Genomic DNA, 19,530 nt, shown 5'->3' with positions numbered 1-19,530 from the left:
TCTCTATAGTGGGCAATTTTAATTCTGCACAGTGTGCCATGTATTTACTCTGGCCACACATACCATATTTAAAAGTGCCCCTTTTCTTAATATTAGTTGTTCCCATTGTTTTCCACTTTGGATTGTTCTCAATAATTTCCTTGATGTTCTGTCCTCTTTTGTAACTGAATAGAGGGAGTCTCAAAAAAATTTCCAGACTATTGAGCATCTTTGAAAAGATTTCACTATACTTATGTATTATATTTTAGATTTCCTTAGTATTTCTATTGTGTGAGCTTCATTTTATTAGAATGTATGTATATAAGAGGGTACTTTTTGCTTATTTCATTACAAATACTATAGATAGTTTACCTTTATAGGCTGAAAGACAATTCTTAATTAAGAGCACATGCTTAACTATTAAAATTTACTGCTAGGTACATTATGAAAAAGTGATCTATCAGTTCCTTGCTTTGCTTCTAGAGCAAGTCCTGCATTTCCAAGTATTAAGTTAATAAGAAATGAACAGACATACCTGTATGTAGATAGGCTGAAAAGGTCAGACTACAATTTTGCATATCAAATGGGAAATTAAAGATGTCGAGGCTGCACGAGCTCACCACTCGCATAGGTTTCTCATACTTTATTCTTCCTCTGTAATTCACATACAGATATGGAGTGGTAGGTGATGTATCCTCATCCATGCTAAAAAAAAGAATCCACAAACAGAAGCACAAAAATCATATGCATGGGCACATAGGAAATGTAAATTTGTTTCCCATTTCTAAACTCAAGTGATTAAAATGTCACCTTCTGAATGGAATACAAAAAAGGCGAATCTGAAATCTCAGCCTAACAAAAAAGGCATACATAAAGAAATGATATTATTTGTTTAGAATTTGCTTCCTGTAGCTCACACATTTGGAGATTTGCACAATGCTCCTATACTTAGTCCATCTCTGCAGGCATAGAAGAATGTAGTCCTGATTATAACCTGAGTTTGATTAGCAGTTCGGCTACTAGAAGGTTCAGGAAGGGAAGGTGGGTGTGAGTGGCCACTGCAAGCTTGTCCATTCTGGGAAGAGGAAGACACTTCTAGCTCACCACCTGTGTGTCACCTTGTGGGAACATTAGAAGTTGCTCCCATGGAGAATGGGCCTCCTAAGCACATGCTGCCCCAGTGCAGGTGGACTAGCTGGGGAAGCCTGTATGGGAAGGCATGCTTTCCACATCAGGAAAAATGCAGTGGAACGAAAGGAAGTCATCACTGGGCATTGAAACTCTTAGGGAAGGGTGGCCACTCTGTAAGCCCTGGAATCAAAACTGTTTCATTCCCTACCCCCAGACTCTCACAATAGGATGAATGAATATGGGCTGATCAGGCTTCCAATGCAGGACACAATGGGTTATCAGACTGTCACCTGGCTCTCATCTTTGATGGGATGAATAGACTAAGTGGATAAAGGTAGTGGAGCCATCTGACAGGACTGCTGGAGAAAGGGATGTTAGTGGGGGGACACACTTCTTAGTCATGCAACCTTCTATATTGCACACCTGGGGAATAGGGCATGTCCCTTTCCAGAGACTGTGCAGTCTTACACTTTCATATTTAACCAGTATGCTTCTGACATGATTTTTTTTCTGTTATCTGACTAAAGCTCAGTGTTTTGACAGTCATTTTTAAGGAGAGTGTACTCTAGATTTTAGTTTGGAAATGTAACTTCATGTGCAACATTTATTCTTCCTTGATTCTACATTCTAGAATACATATGACAGGTCTGTTTGGTGATAGTGTCTTGAAGAAAAGTTTTACTTCCAAGCTTTAAAGGGACACAACGCTAAAAAAAATTACCTGAAAATAGAAAAATGAATACCAAATCAAAAGGCAAAACATGCCATTTTATCAGCCAAGCATGCATTTTAAACCCTGAAATACTCATTGCAGTCTTCCAGAGTATAAAATAAACTCATGTAAGAGAGCAACAGTCATTACTGTTCTCCTTAGTAACAAATCAAAATTCAGTATCCTTTAATTAGAACAAAATTAGCTTAGTAACAAATCAAAATACAGTATACTTTAATTAGAGCAAAATTAGCTTAGTAACAAATCAAAATACAGTATCCTTTAATTAGAGCAAAATTAGCTTAGTAACAAATCAAAATACAGTATCCTTTAATTAGAACAAAATTAGCTTAGTAACAAATCAAAATACAGTATCCTTTAATTAGAACAAAATTAGCTTAGTAACAAATCAAAATACAGTATCCTTTAATTAGAGCAAAATTAGCTTAGTAACAAATCAAAATACAGTATCCTTTAATTAGAACAAAATTAGCTTAGTAACAAATCAAAATTCAATATCCTTTAATTAGAACAAAATTAGCTTAGTAACAAATCAAAATACAGTATCCTTTAATTAGAACAAAATTAGCGTAGTAACAAATCAAAATTCAGTATCCTTTAATTAGAACAAAATTAGCTTAGTGCAGAAAACTGTACGGAAACTCATACCGGATCCGTCGAGGCCCGGGTTAACAATGACCGCCACCAGTACTGTTGGCCAACAGGGTGCTGGCGGAAATTGGGCTACTGTTGGCCGAAGGAGGAGAAGAGGCGGAAGGCATGCCTGAAGGCAGGTAAGGGCTAGGACTGTGATAGTGAGGGTCGGAACTTTGAATGTTGGCAGTATGACTGCTATAGGGAGGGAGCTAGCTGATATGATGAACCGAAGGACGGTTGGTATATTGTGTGTGCAAGAGACCAGATGGAAGGGGAGCAAGGCTAGGTGTATCAGAGGTGGTTTCAAATTGTTTTATCATGGTGTGGATGGGAGGAGAAATGGCGTAGGCATTATCCTGAAAGAAGAGTATGCTAAGAGTGTTTCGGAGGTGGAAAAAGTGTCGGATAGAGTGATGTTTATGAAGCTGGAAATTTATGGTGTAATGATGAATGTTGTTAGTGCATATGCTCCACAAGTTGGGTGTGCGATGGATGAGAAAGAAACATTTTGGAGTGAGTTGGATGAAGTGGTGATGACTGTACCCAAGGGTGAGAGACTGGTGATTGGAGCAGATTTCAATGGGCATGTTGGTGAAGGGAACAGAGGAGATGAGGAAATGATGGGTAGGTATGGTGTTAAGCAAAGGAATGCAGAAGGTCAGATGGTAGTGGATTTTGCGAAAAGGATCGACATGGCTGGGATGAATACATATTTTAACAAGAGGGAGGAGCATAGGGTGACATACAAGAGTGGAGGAAGATGCACACAGGTGGATTATATCTTATGTAGAAGGGCCAATCTGAAGGAGATTGGTGACTGTAAAGTGGTGGCAGGGGAAAGTGTAGTTAGGCAGCATAGGATGGTGGTTTGTAGGATAACATTGGTGATCAAGAAGAGGAGGATGAGTGTGAGGGCAGCACCAAGGATCAAATGGTGGAAATTGAAAAAGGGTAATTGTGAGGTGATGTTAAGGGAAGAGTTAAGACAGGCACTGGGTGGCAGTGAAGAGTTACCGAATAGCTGGGTAACTACAGCAGAGCTAGTAAGAGAGATGGTTAGAAGGGTGCTTCGTATGGCATCTGGAAAGAGGAAGGAGGACAAGGAGACCTGGTGGTGGAATGAAGAAGTACAGGAGAGTATACAGAGAAAGAGGTTGGCAAAGAAGAAGTGGAATTGTCAGAGAGATGAAGAAAGTAGACAAGAGTATAAGGAGATGAGGTGCATGGCAAAGAGAGAGGTGTTGAAGGCTAAGGATAAGGCATATGACGAGTTGTATAAAAGGTTGGATACTAAGGAGGGAGAAAAGGACCTGTACCAATTGGTTAGACAGAGGGACTGAGCTAGTAAAGATGTGCAGCAGGTAAGGGTGATAAAGGATAATGAGGGAAACGCACTCACAAGCGAGGAGAGTATGTTGAGCAGATGGAAAGAGTACTTTGAGGGGTTGATGAATGAAGAGAATGACAGGGAGAGAAGGTTGGATGATGATATGCAGATAGTGAATCATGAAGTGCAGTGGATTAGCAAGGAGGAAGTAATGATAACTATGAAGAGGATGAAGAATGGAAAGGCTGTTGGTCCAGATGACATACCTGTGGAAGCATGGAGGTGTTTAGGTGAAATGGCAGTGGAGTTTTTAACTAGATTGTTTAATGAAATCTTGGAAAGAGAGGATGCCTGAGGAATGGAGAAAAAGTGTTTTGGTACCGATTTTTAAGAATAAGGGTGATGTGCAGAGCTGTAGTAACTACAGAGGGATTAAACTGATCAGTCACAGCATGAAGTTATGGGAAAGAGTAGTGGAAGCTAGGTTAAGAAGGGAGGTGATGATTAATGATCAGCAATATGGCTTCATGCCAGGAAAGAGCACTACAGATGCGATTTTTGCTCTGAGAGTGTCGATGGAGAAGTACAGAGAATGTCAGAAGGAGTTGCATTGTGTCTTTGTGGATTTAGAGAAAGCATACGACAGGGTGCCTAGAGAGGAGTTGTGGTATTGTATGAGGAAGTCGGGAGTGTCAGAGAAGTATGTAAGAGTGGTACAAGATATGTACGAGGGTAGTGTGACAGCGGTGAGGTCTGCGGTGGGAGTGATGGATGCGTTTCATGTGGAGGTGGGATTACATCAAAGATCAGCTCTGAGCCCTTTCTTATTTGCAATGGTGATGGACAGGTTGACAGACGAGATCAGACAGGAGTCCCCGTGGACTATGATGTTTGTGATCTGTAATGAGAGTAGGGAACAGATGGAGGAGACCCTGGAGAGGTGGAAATATGCTCTAGAGAGAAGAGGAATGAAGGTCAGCAGGACTAAGACAGAATTTATGTGTGTGAATGAGAGGAAGGATAGAGGAATGGTGAGGATGCAGGGAGTAGAGGTGGCGAAGGTGAATGAGTTTAAGTACTTGGGATCAACAGTTCAGAGTAATGGTGGGTGTGGAAGAGAGGTGAAGAAGAGAGTACAGGCAGGATGGAGTGGGTGGAGAAGAGTGTCAGGAGTAATTTGTGACAGACGAGTACCTGTAAGAGTGAAAGGGAAGGTCTACAAGAGGGTAGTGAGACCAGCTATGTTATACGGGTTGGAGAAAGTGACATTGACAAAAAGGCAGGAGTCAGAGCTTGACGTGGCAGAGTTGAAGATGTTAAGATTTGCACTTGGTGTGACGAGGATGGACAGGATTAGGAATAAGTATATTAGAGGGTCAGCCCAGGTTGGAAGGTTTGGAGACAAAGCCAGAGAGGCAAGATTAAGTTGGTTTGGACATGTGCTGATGAGGGATGCAGAGTATATTGGGAAAAAGATGCTAAGGATGAAGCTGCCAGGTAACAGGAAAAGAGGAAGGCCTAAGATAAGGTTTATGGATGTGGTGAGAGAGGATATGCAGGTGGTTGGTGTGACAGAGCAAGATGCAGAGGACAGGAGGAAATGGAAACAGTTGATCTGCTGTGGCGACCCCTAACGGGAGCAGCCGAAAGAAGAAGAAGAAGAACAACAACAAAATTATCTTAGTAACAAATCAAAATTCAGTATCCTTTAATTAGCACAAAATTAGCTTAGTAACAAATCAAATACAGTATCTTTTAATTAGAACAAGATTAGCTTAGTAACAAATCAAAATACAGTATCATTTAATTAGAACAAAATTAGCTTAGTAACAAATCAAAATACAATATCTTTTAATTAGAACAAAATTAGCTTAGTAACAAATCAAAATACAGTATCCTTTAATTAGAACAAAATTAGCTTAGTAACAAATCACAATACAGTATCCTTTAATTAGAACAAAATTAGCTTAGTAACAAATCAAAATACAGTATCCTTTAATTAGAACAAAATTAACTTTAAATACCCTGTTGTTCACATTCATGCCAACCGTCAAGAAACTATCAGTAATGAGCATGAAAGAGTCAGTGCATCAGTCATATAAAAACTGAATATTCTCAATTTAACATCTCAGAGAATGCAAGCTGCATAAATGAGCACGCTACCATAAATTCAGTTTTCACCTTGCACTTTTCCTTTATCAGCAACCATAATTACCTTAACCAAAGCACTACTGCTTTAAAAATAATACACAATTAAGGACTAAGTTTGTCTTAGCAGTACAGTGTTCATCTGTTTCATATTTGATATACTTCAAGTATGCAGCAAACTGGAAACAGAGTTTCATTATTGACTGCTGGTGTCTCTATTACTGTCGATGGTAGATAATGTTTGTGATTTCTCTAATTTGTATCAGCCTAAAAACTGTACCAGTCTAATAATCTGCAGATACAACAAAGATGAATGAAATAATCCAAAACGGCTCGTGGTGTCAGCCTGCGGGCTTTTTAAACTCATTGGTGGTAATCTTGCTCCCCTGAGACCAACAAGTGAAACTAAGGAAGGACAATCCGGCTACGCTGGTAGATCCTGTCAAATTCATGATCAGCATGCATTGGAATTCTTGTAAACTGGCCCTTTTTAAAAGATTTGATCTAAAAGATTAAAATAAAAAGCAGGACAATCCAATTGCTACCTTTTATTGAGTTTCCTTCTGAGCACTTTCAACCAGCAGACTTCATCATATACATTTTGCTTGTTTCCCACCTTTCTTGTAACTAACTTGCGGGAAAGCACTAGAAAGCCTTAAACTGATACAAGCACTCAATTCTCCTTGTTAATAAGGAGAAATTAATCATAGGTACTAAACAGCCTATAATTGCAAAGTACCTTGCCAAGGTAAGGGAAAACAGCTCTTGGAATTTACAGAAGAGATACCGAACCAAGCATGTCCAAGGGTCAGCTTCCGGTGATTTCTCCTGACCACCTGATGAATCTGGGCATACTGGGGCAATGCAGCAATTGTCTCATGTATGCAGACAATCCTCTCCTCCTACCACCCAATAGTACAACCTGCGAGAGATGCACTTACATAACCAAACTGGAAGCAAAGCTCTCTCCAGCCAAGATTGTGCTAGACAGTCAAGAGGAGAAGGTTAACACCTGCACTACACCTCAAGCAACACATAGCCCTTCAAAACTCACACCACCAACATCCACACATAGTAACAATAAACCCACTAATGCAGAGGCCCTTAACATTAACCTGTCCAAGCAACAAGGACCTCCGAAGCTGAAATGCAAACAAACACCAATCACAACCAAAGTGACACATAGCTCAAAACACCAGTGTGCCACCAAACAGCAACCCCTAAGGCAAGACAACGTACCCAACACTTTAGTCATAGGTGACTCTATAGTCAGGCACACTAATGTCCCACTCACCAGGCTGAACAAGGAGAAAATTACTGTCAGCTGCCTGTCGGGTGCCAGGATCCACCAAATAACACATGCACTGAAGTCACTCCACAACAAGTACAAATACGACTCTGTCATTGTCCATGTTGGAGTGAATGATTTGACACGTACCTCCCTGGACTACATGAAAAGAGACATGGAAGAGCTCTCGGATCATGTGGCCCAGGCAGGTATGACCCTAGCCCTGAGCAGCATCCTGCCTTCACCCAGAATGATTCCACAGTATAAGGACAAAATGATTGACTTCAACAATTGGCTAAGTTTCTGGTATCACTCAAAGGGGATCCAGTATCTGTTGGCCTGGGGCAACATGATTGACAGACCACGATGCTTTGCCAGAGATGGTCTGCACCTGTCGCCCCTGGGATTCAGGTTACTGGCTAAGGCTCTTGCCACCCCTATAGTGCCTTTTTTAGGCAAAGCTCAAAGGACAAAACCACCACCGTAACAGATATAAGCATGCAAAATATGAAGGTAAGGCTACTCAATGCTAGAAGTCTAAACCTCAAAATGCACTCTCTCGAGGCACTTCTAAAAAGGGAGAATATCGATATCTGTGCAGTAACTGAGACCTGGTTCAAGGCTCCAGAGAGCACCCCTGCAATACCAGGCTACAACTCTTACCACACTTTTCAGCCACCAAACCAGGACCGAAACACTAAAGGCAGAGGAGTGTCCATATTCACCAAGGATATTCACAAATCCAGGCTAGTTGCCCAACACAATGCATCTGAAATCCTACAGGTGCAACTAACACTACGTAAGACTGCAATCCAAATTGTAGCTTGCTACAGATTCCCCATCATGCCCCAAGATTCTCACTACACATTTCTAAACATACTTGAAAATATTAAGATACAACCAAACACCCTAATACTGGGTGATTTCAACTACCCTGCCATTAACTGGGAAAACTACTCTGATACCAACACCTTTGCCCAACAGTTCTTGGAATTCATAAATTCCAATGCCCTGGACCAATTAATCCATAGTCCCACCAGGGGCTCAAATATCCTAGACCTGGTCATCACCAACATGGGAGATTGATGCTCCACACCAGTAGTCACCCCCTCGTTGGTCAAGTCTGACCATAAGCTAATCACCCTTGATGTCCACATCCCACACCCACCCCACCCCCAGTAGGGAAACCTCCATAAAAAACTTCTCCAAAGCCAACTTCATGCTACTCAAGTCAGAAGTGACAAACTTCATGACACCCATGCAGACGGGAACTGAAAGTTCGGCTGCTGAATCCTACACTAAGGCACCGTACGAGCACATCCACTCGTGCATGAATCATGCCATTCCAAACAGAACCAAGATGGTCTCCTCCAAAAAAATGAACCCAATCTGGTGATCCCCTATCATAAACAAACTATACAACAAAAGGAAGAAACTGTTGCAGAAAAGAGGAAAATCCCAAGATGCAAAAAACTCCCTTACCAGCCTCAGTAAGAAGCTGAGATCCCTCATAAAATCCTTCAAAGCTAGTTACGAAAATAAAATTGCCAAAGGTTCCAAGGACAACCACAAGGCAGTCTATAGTTATGTCAAGAATCTAAATGGCAATGCTCAGATCTGCTCTGAGCTACAACAGAATGGCATCAAATATACTGATCCCAAGGATATTGCCAATATCCTGGCAGATTGATTCAGTGCCAAATTCACCCCCCCCCTCACTCCCTAATGGGTCCATCTCAATATCAAAAGATTGCCAAATTCCAGTAATCATGGGCACACAGGTAAAAAATGCACTCTCCAAAGCTAAAAAAACAGCATCTGTGGGACCAGACAACATCCCAGGCTGTGTACTACATGAACTACAAAATGAACTTCCACCCCACGTTAAGTGTCATCTTTAATCATAGCCTCACCTCAGGCTTCGTGCCCAATGAATGGCGCACAGCTACAATTATCCCACTCCACAAGCGGGGATCCACCTTGGATCCCCGGAACTATCGTCCCATCAGTCTGACGAGCCTGATCTGCAAAGTAATGGAATGCATTATCATGGAACTTATAAACAAAGACATTGGCAACCTTCAAACACTGGACCCCACCCAGTTTGGCTTTATAAAGGGCCAATCTTGTCTCCTCAACCTGATTGACTTCTTCAAATCAGTCTCCAGAGCCATGGACCAGGGTAAGGCAGTCCACACAGCCTATCTGGACCTCGCCAAGGCATTCAACACTATCCCCCACTCTGGAATCACAGATAAACTTACTAAGCTGGGCATTAATCCCTACGTCACTCGATGGGTTGCCAACTGGCTTACTGACAGAACCCACACTGCAAAAGTAGCTGACTCAAAATCCATCTCCAGACAAGTGATAAGCAGAGTACCTCTGTGTTCAGTCCTGGGACTGCTCTTGTTTGGTATCTACTACTCTGAAGTACAGGCCAGCACTAAGGGACTCTGGCTAAAAAAGTTTTCAGATGACTGCAAACTGGGAGCCATTATTAAATCTCCAAATGATGTGGCTAGTCTACAAAAGGGCCTTACAGAAACAGATGCTTGGTGCCGGAGCCATGGGCTCAAGCTCAAAGCCAAGAAATGTATAGTTATCCCCTTTGGGAAAAAAGCAAGTACCCATGAATTACCACATAAGTAGCAGTACACTAAACACCAAAGGTGTGATGAGAGACTTAGGGACACAGGTGGACAGTGGTCACACCTTTGATAACCACATAGCCACAACAGTCAAGAAATCCTTTTATTTGGCACACCTCACCACTAAGGGCTTTTTATCCAGAAAAAAGGAGGTCATTGTCCCACTGTACTCATTCCTCATTAGACCCATTATAGAGTACAACTCCCCATTTGGTATGTACCTCACAAGACACCTGCAGCAACTGGAAAGGTCACAGAAATTCCTCGCTAAATGAATCACAGGCCGAAAGCAGATGCCCTATGCTGACCGTCTAAAAAAACTCCATTTATACTCTGTCACATATCGCCTACTCAGAGGTGATCTCTGCTTAACATACAAGGCCATGTCAAACCCAGTGCTGTTGGACATGCTACACTTAAAGAAATCCCAATCCCTCAGAGCCACATGCTCCAGGGATCTAAACCTGGTCATCACAATGAACAAAACATGCTGGAGGGATAGGTTCCTGACCCAGAGTCTCCTCATACTCTGGAATAGACTGCCCATACATGTCAAGCTGAGCGCCTCTTTGGCCCTCTTCAAAAGGAACCTTGACGACTGGATGGGAAATAGAAAATTCACCCCGGGGATCACATCAGTTGCCCTGCTAGACAGGGGACCAGGGAAGTAAATATTCTGGGAAGAAATAGCCAGGGAAATGTTATAGCTAGGCTTGTATAGGCCCTAGGGCTGATAGCCTAGTACCAACCTATGAACCTATGACAGTCAGTTAGACTAGCTCTTAGCCTGACTGGAGGGAAAGGTCAGTCTTCAATTTGCATATGAGTGAAAGCAATGATTTCTTTGTTACAGCCAGTAGCTGCATATATATATATATATATATATATATATATATATATATATATATATATGTATACATATATGTATACATATATATCCCTCTCTCTATATATGGTTCCACTTCTAACCATTGAAACTTCAAAACATCGAAGTTCTGATCATCGAGACCATAACTTCGAATTTTGAAACATTGAAAGTTACAAGTGTAACCAAAAAAAAAAAAAAAGAAAAAGAAATTTTAACAATTGTATGCAGGGGGCTTTCCCCCCTGCACCCCCCACATCACCCTACTTTAATATTCCAACTCGGAAACTGCACTAGAGTGGAGTAAAGGGAAATCTCCCATTTAGCGCTATATGCAAAAGCGCTAAATGGGAGATTTTCCGCACCCTATCTGTAGTGCCATCACATAGATGACACATAGATACACACAGTATGCGCAAAAACACAAACATTCTCCGACCTACACTTACCTTTTTCTTCCCCTTCAAACCTTCGATGTTTTAAAACTCAATGTTCTGGTCTCGATGATCTGAACTTCGATGTTTTAAACATTCGATGGTTTGAAGGGGAACCATATATATATATATATATATATATATATATATATATATATATATATATATATATATATACACACACACACACACACACACACACACACACACAATTCAAGGTTCAGTCAGGACAGAAGCTCAAAGTCTTTCAGTTTCCAAAGGCTGAGGCAGAAAAACAAGTACTGGTTCTTGATATATACATATCTATAGACAAACTAGACATGGGAGAAGGAAAAACATTGACTTAATGCAGCCACACTGTATTATTGTACTATGCATTACTTGACTGCCCCTTCACAGAAATGATATTTTTTTAGATATAAAGGATACCTTTTGACTGTAGGGCTTCTGCTTTCATACTTAAAGCAAGATCACATATACCTGGCTTAACCTCTGTTACTGCCTTAGTCTTATAAAGAACGATTTTTTATGAAGTAAGGATTAGTGCCAAAACCATCACTGCAAAAGAAGTAAAGCCCCAAACATCTCGAAACAATAAAAACACTAGTAATGAAAATGACAGTGCTCAAAACATGACAGTAACATCCACATGCACAAGCCTACAAATAAAGTAAAACACTCTAAAAGTGCTTCTTGCAAATGGGCTAGCACTCTCACTTAGCTGACTTCACTCTTCATAAGCCTTTACTTTAATATACTGACTCCATGCTCTCAAAATACTACAGAAAGAGCAAACACACATAAAGAGCTAACTTCCCAAGTGTTGCACTTATCATTAAATCTCCAATAACTACTGTGTACTTACAGTCATTTATTCATTGATTCATTCATTCATCTTGCTTAAGGTATGCAGTCCTATTCAGAGCCAAAAGAAAAGTGTGTGGTACTAGTTAGTCACAGGGAAGCTGGATCCTTCCAATTTCAGGGGAAACTGGTATTATCTCATAACTAAAACCCATAAAAAAGATATTCATTCAATTGCCCTGCTATGATAACAGAGACTTTTAATAATGCAAAATGCTGTGTATTATGCAGTGTCATTACAATCTGTAATGTAAAATCACTCAAAAACAAGACAGGCACCCCAAAAACACAACTAAAAGTACTATGTCTTGGTCACAGGTGGAACAGTGTCCTTCTCCAGAATCATGGTTTGACTTGAGGATTGTATCACTAATCTTTCTCAGAAGTATCTACTCCTTATGTCCTTTCCAGAGTGCGATCATGTATTCTGTCAGTTTTACATTACCTAGTTCAGCAATATAGTATGTAAGTCTAGCTGCATCCAATATTCTTCCAGGTATCCATTTTTCTGTAGCACAGTTTCTCACACTTACTAACCCCTTGTCTGTTTAACCATGTATCATGCTATTTTTGTATAACTTATTTTATACAGATTTTATTATGAAATGAAATAAAGATGAAGGGCATTCACAAATGATTTCAGTTTTATGTCTGCTAACATTTGTTCCTTGTTTCGGTGGCACATTGGTCATTTTGTTCAGGTTTTCTCCATACTGCTCATTCTAGGAATCCATTTGGTGAAGAAAGAGAAAGAGTAAATGGAATGTAAATAGTTCCATTATTCTACACATGAAGTGCGTGAATTACTCACTTTAAAGGATGCTGCATTGTCCAACATGGCCATTTCTAGTATTCTATGAATTTTGAAAGCCGTTCTTAACTTTTTAATAGTTGTCCCTTAAGTAAATATCGCTGTATGGTACTCATCTGTCCACTGAGGACAAGTATTCATAATGAACAAAAATATTTTACAATAAATGAATCACCATAATTGATGTGAAATATTTTTCATGGTTTCTCTGAATATTGTAAGGGGCGAAACAGAATAGTAGAAGAATAGTTCCACTGCTGTTGATGTTCACAAGTAACAGATTGTGATACAGATGAAAATGGATACCTGGAAAAATGCAGGACCTTCTCATTGTTAAAATCTTAGCCTTAGCTCCTTGGTGCAGAACCCTGCTCTTACCCGCTCAGTGTCAGATCCTGCTTACAACTACTTCCTCAGCATCAGAATCCTACTCACTATTACCCCTTCAGTTTCAAGATTCCTATTTTCCCTTAGCTTCTCACTGTCAGAATCCTACTCACTCATACTTCAGTGTCAGATTCTACTCACTCTTAGCTCCTCAGTGTCTGATTCCTGATTACTCTTACATCATCAATGAATGTCAGAATCCTAGTCACTCTTACCCCTTCATTGTCAGATTCCTGTTCTCTCTTACCTTCTCAATGTCAGAATCCTACTCTCTCATACATCTTCAGTGTCAGATTCTACTCACTCTTAGCACCTTAGTGTCTAATTCTTGCTTACTCTTAGATCCTCAGTGTCAGAATCCTACTCACTCTTACCCCTTCGTTGTCAGATTCCTGTTCTCTCTTACCTTCTCAATGTCAGATTCCTACTCTCTCATACATCTTCAGTGTTAGATTCTACTCACTCTTAGCTTCTCCGTGTCTGATTCCTGCTTACCCTTACATCCTCAATGTCAGAATCCTACTCACTGTTACTGCTTCAGGAAGAGAATCCTACTTATTAGTCTCTTCTCAGTGTAAGAATCCATATTCAGCTACCACATTTAACTTTATTAAAAACATTTTATATTAGTCATAGCAATATGGCAAATATGTAATTATGACATCTGTCTAGCTTGGAGTGAGTTTACTAGGCTAGCTTACCATAAAAATATAGCCATCTTAGAAACTACTTTCAGCTTTTTCTGTAATAATAACATTTGTCTAGCTTGTAGTGAATTTACTGTGCTAGATCCCCATTGATATATAGCCATCTTAGGAAGTGATTTCAGTTTTTTCTAGACAGAAATATGATTTTATGATTTTCACACTGACAAAAACATCTAATAATGTATTCATGCACTCTGGAAAGTGCTGGGTCTTTACACACCTATGGTTTCAGCTGTGTAATTATTATTGGAACAATACCTAAAAGATCATTCACATAATTTAATTTATCTATTTATTTATTAGCTGGGTAAATAAACTGATTATCATGGACCCTTTTCAGCCATCAGGCTGATCCCAAGGGAAAAGGTAAATGTAGTTCAAACAGACAATTTACAATAGCAATTCAACCTACATATTTTAAGGAGGTGGAAGGAAAATGAGAAAAAAGAAAACCCATACAAGTATGTGTAAAACATGAGAACTACAAACAATTCAGTGACCAAATAGCATGCCTGAACAAGAGACACTGGAACTGTGAGACAGAGATCTTAGCCACTGAGCCATCTATTTTTTTTTTTTTTTTAAGAAGTTTCTTATTGAGAGATGTAGTCTATTGAAAGTGTCTGCATTACAATGCACTCTAAATGGAATGTAAATTATTTCATACTTTTATGTTCTCATTAGTATTTGCCATTTCATTTAATAGAGGGCAACATTTCTGGTATTCCTTTCATTCATCAAACAATTATTTAGTGTCTCGTGATCTGTCACAGTGTTAAATATGCATCCTTAAATTTCATTTTGAAATGCCTTCACATCAAAAATTACTGTAAAGGGTATCTAATTTCCGTGCTTTTTCTGCAAGTGTTGTGGTTATTTGATGCAAGACTATTAATCTGACCTAACTAGTATTTTCCATGAAAAAACTGCACTGATACAATAAGAAGATGCTTCACCTGATTCTGTCAATGTTTTCTTCCATCATCATATACAAGTACACCGGCATACTGGTGCCTTTCGTTTGAAACATCAAAAACTCTTTTATGAAATGGACCCAATGCCATCTTCCATATTTAACGGAGCTAACATAATTGATGACACCCATCAGAAATACACACCCCCACCCACAGAAGAAAGCTATAATGAGGCAAATGCTCCAACAAGAAATATCACAGAGCATGTGTTTGAGCTGCTGAAGTCACGGTTCAGGTGCCTAGATACATCCGGTGGAGCCCTGCAGTATAATCCCTGTACTTGTGCTGAAATGTTCAATGTCTGTGTCATCCTTCACAATATTATTCTGAGAAAACATCTTCAGCAGGTAGTCAGAAACATCAAGGGGAAGGGGCACACATACCACCACCACTGACAAGGTCACCGCAGCCACATACAAGTGAGGAGTCAGAGAGGGAACCACCAGCCACCATGGGTGTCTCTCGATGTAGGCATGCATATTATGCCCTCATCCTGGCCAAAAGGCAATGAATAGCACACATGCTAACCACCTAAGGGGGGTACAACTTTCATCCTATGCACAAGCATACAGTGACATTGATGCCAGGCAATGCTCACAACCTTTACTTCTCCATGTAATGGCTGTGTGCTAGCATCAGATAGAGTCAGACCAGAATTAAGACACTTGTAACTGCCGGACTATCAAGATAAGTGCTGAACCGGGAACAGGAAAATAAATGGCTAAGACACAAATGAATGGCAGATCTTTGCATCCTGCTACTTGCTAATGTAACTAAGTAGAAGGTGAGTGATTTTTACAGCAATGACATCAATATATGACAGCAATGACTTATGTCAATAGATGATGTAGATCAGAGTGTAATGCATGTGTGCTATGTCTTTACGAAGCATGCGAGGCTGTGTGTGCACATATAAATTCCAGACACGTGCAATCCCTAGTGCCATTTTGTAGAAGCAGCCAGAGAGTGAGCATGTATGATCACAGTAGTTAGTTTGTATATAAGTTATTTAAGTCATAGTCAATAAGCCTCTATAGTGATGTGTTTGTATAGAGTAAAGCTGCTTAAACAGAACCCACGAAGACTCGTTTATTCAGGTACCGACACAAAAGTGACATGGTGTCAAAACTGGGATGGAAAGGAGAAGAACATTTGAGCCATGAGATGTAAAGATGACAACAAAGGTAAAACCGAGATAAAACAGTACAAACACAACCAGAAAGAATCAAAGGTAATGAAAAATAATACGAATTATTTACTCAATGCAAAAAGAGGCAAGGAAGGGCATTACAAAGGCACAAACCACATTATCAGGCAAGCGGAAAGTACAACAAAGTTTGTTAACTGAAGAAAATGTTTGAGATAAAAGTATTTGACAAGATGATTGACTTTAAAGTACAAAAGGAGCATGTTTAAGGCCAAATGAGCATGTTTAAGGCAGAATTGGGCATGTTTAGCATAAAACAAGCACAAGCAAAGTACATTGGGGATAAAAAGGGCTTAAACTAGCAAAAAAGAATATAATAAGAAAAGAGAAAAGGACACAGTAAGCAAAAATAAAGCAAGGCGACTGCTTGTGTTTGGGCAAAGTGCTGTGTTTGGGCATAACTATGACTTTGTATTGTATCAAGTTATTTGAAGTATCTCAAAGTGTGTAAAAGTGCTTACAGTGTGTGCTTATTACTGTGCATGTATTTCAAAGAGGTCACTGTGTGCAATGTGCAACTATTTTGTGTAATCCAGTCAAAGCATAGTTATTTGAAGAAAAGTTCTTGTGCTGGGTGTGTCTATTTGCAAAGTGCCACCATTACATAGTGCTTCTTGTGCTGTAAAGAGTTGCCTAGCAAGGTACCATCATTTGGGGGGGCATTTCAGTGTATTGCATGTAGTCATCTGCAAAATGCAAATACTTCAAAAGATATTGAATTTCGACAACAGAAGTTTGATTTATTCACATTGCACAGTTGCTTGATATATTTCTTGCATTGATAAAAGGTGTTTCTTACAAAAGATTATAAGAGTATTACAGTGCTCGTGAATTGCTCACTTGCATCGCAAAGTTCTCAAATGTTTCTTAAAGTGATGACTTTGACAAGTGATGGAGTATGACTGTAGCATTCCTGCCTTAAATGATAAAGTTTCAAGTGATTACTTCAGCATTTCTTCCTTTACCAATTCCGCAAGCATAGCGAGTGATGATAAATGACTTTGGCATTTTTGCCTTTACCAATCAAAGATTTCATAAAGTATTGAAACGTCCAAGAAATTATTCTGCAAAGCTCCGTAAAACATCGAAAAGTTTGAAAAGCTATTCCATAAAGTTTCATAAAGCATTGATAGAGGTTGTTCATTCGCACAATTTCAATAAGCTTTAAGAGAGAAAGTATAAGTACAGAGCACAAAAGCATTGAACAAATTGTGTTTATGCCAATTACTTATGTACATGTGTGTGTGTATATATCCGTGTGTGTTAATATGGCAGATGGATTTCAAAAACCTCAACCACTTTTATTTCATCAGAATATTGCAGAGAAATGGAGAATATTTGAACAACAGTATGATATTTTCATACAAACAGATTATGCAGATAAAGAGGCATGTGCCAAGACATTAATTTTGTTATATCTAGTAGGATCTGAGGCCATAGAAAGAGAAAGTTCATTTGTATATGCACCAGCAGTGTATGAAGGTGAAGGTCCGCACTGCCATATTGTTGTGCAAGCTGAATCAAAGGAAGACCCTGAGTGTTTGAAGCACAAGTTCAGAGAGATGTGTAACCCCCAGACGAACATTACATTAGAGATGCATTTGTTTTACACAAGAAATCAGAAACCAGGGCAAACATTTGCAGCTTATATAACTGACTTGAGAAACAGAGCTAAAACGTGTCGGTTGGTGATTTAAAAGATGAACTGATAAAGGATAGACTTGTGTGTGGTATTAACAGTGCTGTGGTAAGAAAGATTTAACTTCGTGACAGTGATGTGACATTAAGCAAAGCAAGAGAGATTTGTCAGATCCATGAGGTGACATAAAGACATACAAACATGCTTGTGAGTGACAAAAGCATGATTTCAGTGAGCTCCGGAACCAACGTAGGTAGTATGCAGCATGTGGCAAACAGAAACAGGCCTAAGCAAGGGGCAGCCGCAGGGTTTCCAAAGAAGGTACAAAGCTTTCCAGAAAGTTCCAGAAAAAGTGCCAAGTCCCACCGCCAGCACAGTGCAATACAAGCATGAGTCAGCAAAATCTAAGTCTAGCTTTATTGTTAACTGTCGCAATTGTGGTGCAAATCATGAGTCTAAAATAGAGACGTGTATAGCATATGGTCAGCAATGCCACAAGTGTAAAAAAATGGAACTATTTCCAAAAGTTTTGCAAATCAAGTAAGCCTCACTCAGTTGTAAAGAAAGGTCACACAAAAAAAGCAAGTTGGCCAAGTAGAACCGAAACAGACAGCTTTCTATGTGAATGGTGTATCAGTACTTGGGGAAAGATTTGATGCAGTAAACTTATTAACAAGGAGTGAAGTGTTTTGTATGGTTTGGATCAATGAAAAGTCCACAGAGGTCAAAGTAAACACTGGTTCAAAGTGTAATGTTATATCAGCGGACACATTTGCAAAAGTAAGAACTAATGAACAACTCAGTGTAACCAGCAGTGTGAGACTTGTTGCGTATGGAGGTGAAGAAATTCAAACCAAAGGTTCAGTAATACTTTCATGCTATTTGGCTGAGAACTGTTGCAACTTATTATTCTATGTAATCCGATGAACAGTGCAACCTTTACTAGGTCTCAAAGATAATTTGAGAATGACTCTGTTTTCTTTTGCTAAAAAAGTTCATCATGTGAGTGCAGTTCTAAGTTCAAGTTTTTCCAAAGCTATTTTCTCATAGTATGCTGATGTTTTCGATGACAAGTTGGGCAAACTTTGAGTTGGGTATTATATAAAGTTACATCCCAAGATCACTCCAGTAGTCAGACCAGGAAGTAAAGTTCTGATAGCAATGCAGAATAAAGTTACAGCTCAGTTGCATAAGATGGTGCATCAAGGTGTGATTTGTCCAGTCACAGAACCAACTGAATGTATGTCATCCATGGTAGCCGCTCATAAGACAGGCTCAGACATAATCAAAATATGCACTGATCCTAGAGATTTGAACAAAGCATTAAAAAGGCCATATCATCCATTGTGCACAGTTGAGGAAGTTGCAGTTCTAATACTGAATGCCACTGTATTTTCTGTTCTGGATGTCAAGAGTTCATTTTGGCAAGTAGTGCTTGATCGCAAGTCTTCATTTCCAACTACTTTTGGCACTCAGTTTGGCAGATACAGATTCCTAAGGATGCCATTTGAAATAAATTCTACAAGTGAAGTCTTTCAGCGTGCAATGGAACACATTTTTTCAGGTTATTCTTGTGCCATAAAAGTAGATGATCTATTAGTTGGAGGCCATGGCGAAGCAGAGCATGACAGAAACTTCAAGAAAGTTCTAGACAGAACACATGAAGTAAACTTGAAGCTCAATCCTCTGAAGTGCAAAGTCAGACTTTCATAAGTTACGTACGTATATCATTTGTTTACAAGTACAGGC

General features: G+C 39.6%; 1 protein-coding gene across 1 annotated transcript in view; it reads right to left on the bottom strand.

Moving 5' to 3' along the window:
- Positions 1 to 19,530, bottom strand: part of LOC122801213 (5-hydroxytryptamine receptor 3C-like) — a 288,751-nt gene that overhangs the window by 101,851 nt on the left and 167,370 nt on the right. The window contains exon 5 of the mRNA XM_044070766.1: positions 515 to 684. Coding sequence (XP_043926701.1) covers positions 515 to 684 — 170 coding nt within the window. The remainder of the gene's footprint in view (positions 1 to 514; positions 685 to 19,530) is intronic.

Source organism: Protopterus annectens, chromosome 4.part1 (assembly GCF_019279795.1).
Source record: "Protopterus annectens isolate FY-2018-M chromosome 4.part1, PAN1.0, whole genome shotgun sequence".
In the NCBI taxonomy this organism is placed as follows: Eukaryota; Metazoa; Chordata; order Ceratodontiformes; family Protopteridae; genus Protopterus; species Protopterus annectens.
Note: the sequence above shows the minus strand (reverse complement) of the source record. Positions and strands in the feature narration are given on the sequence as shown.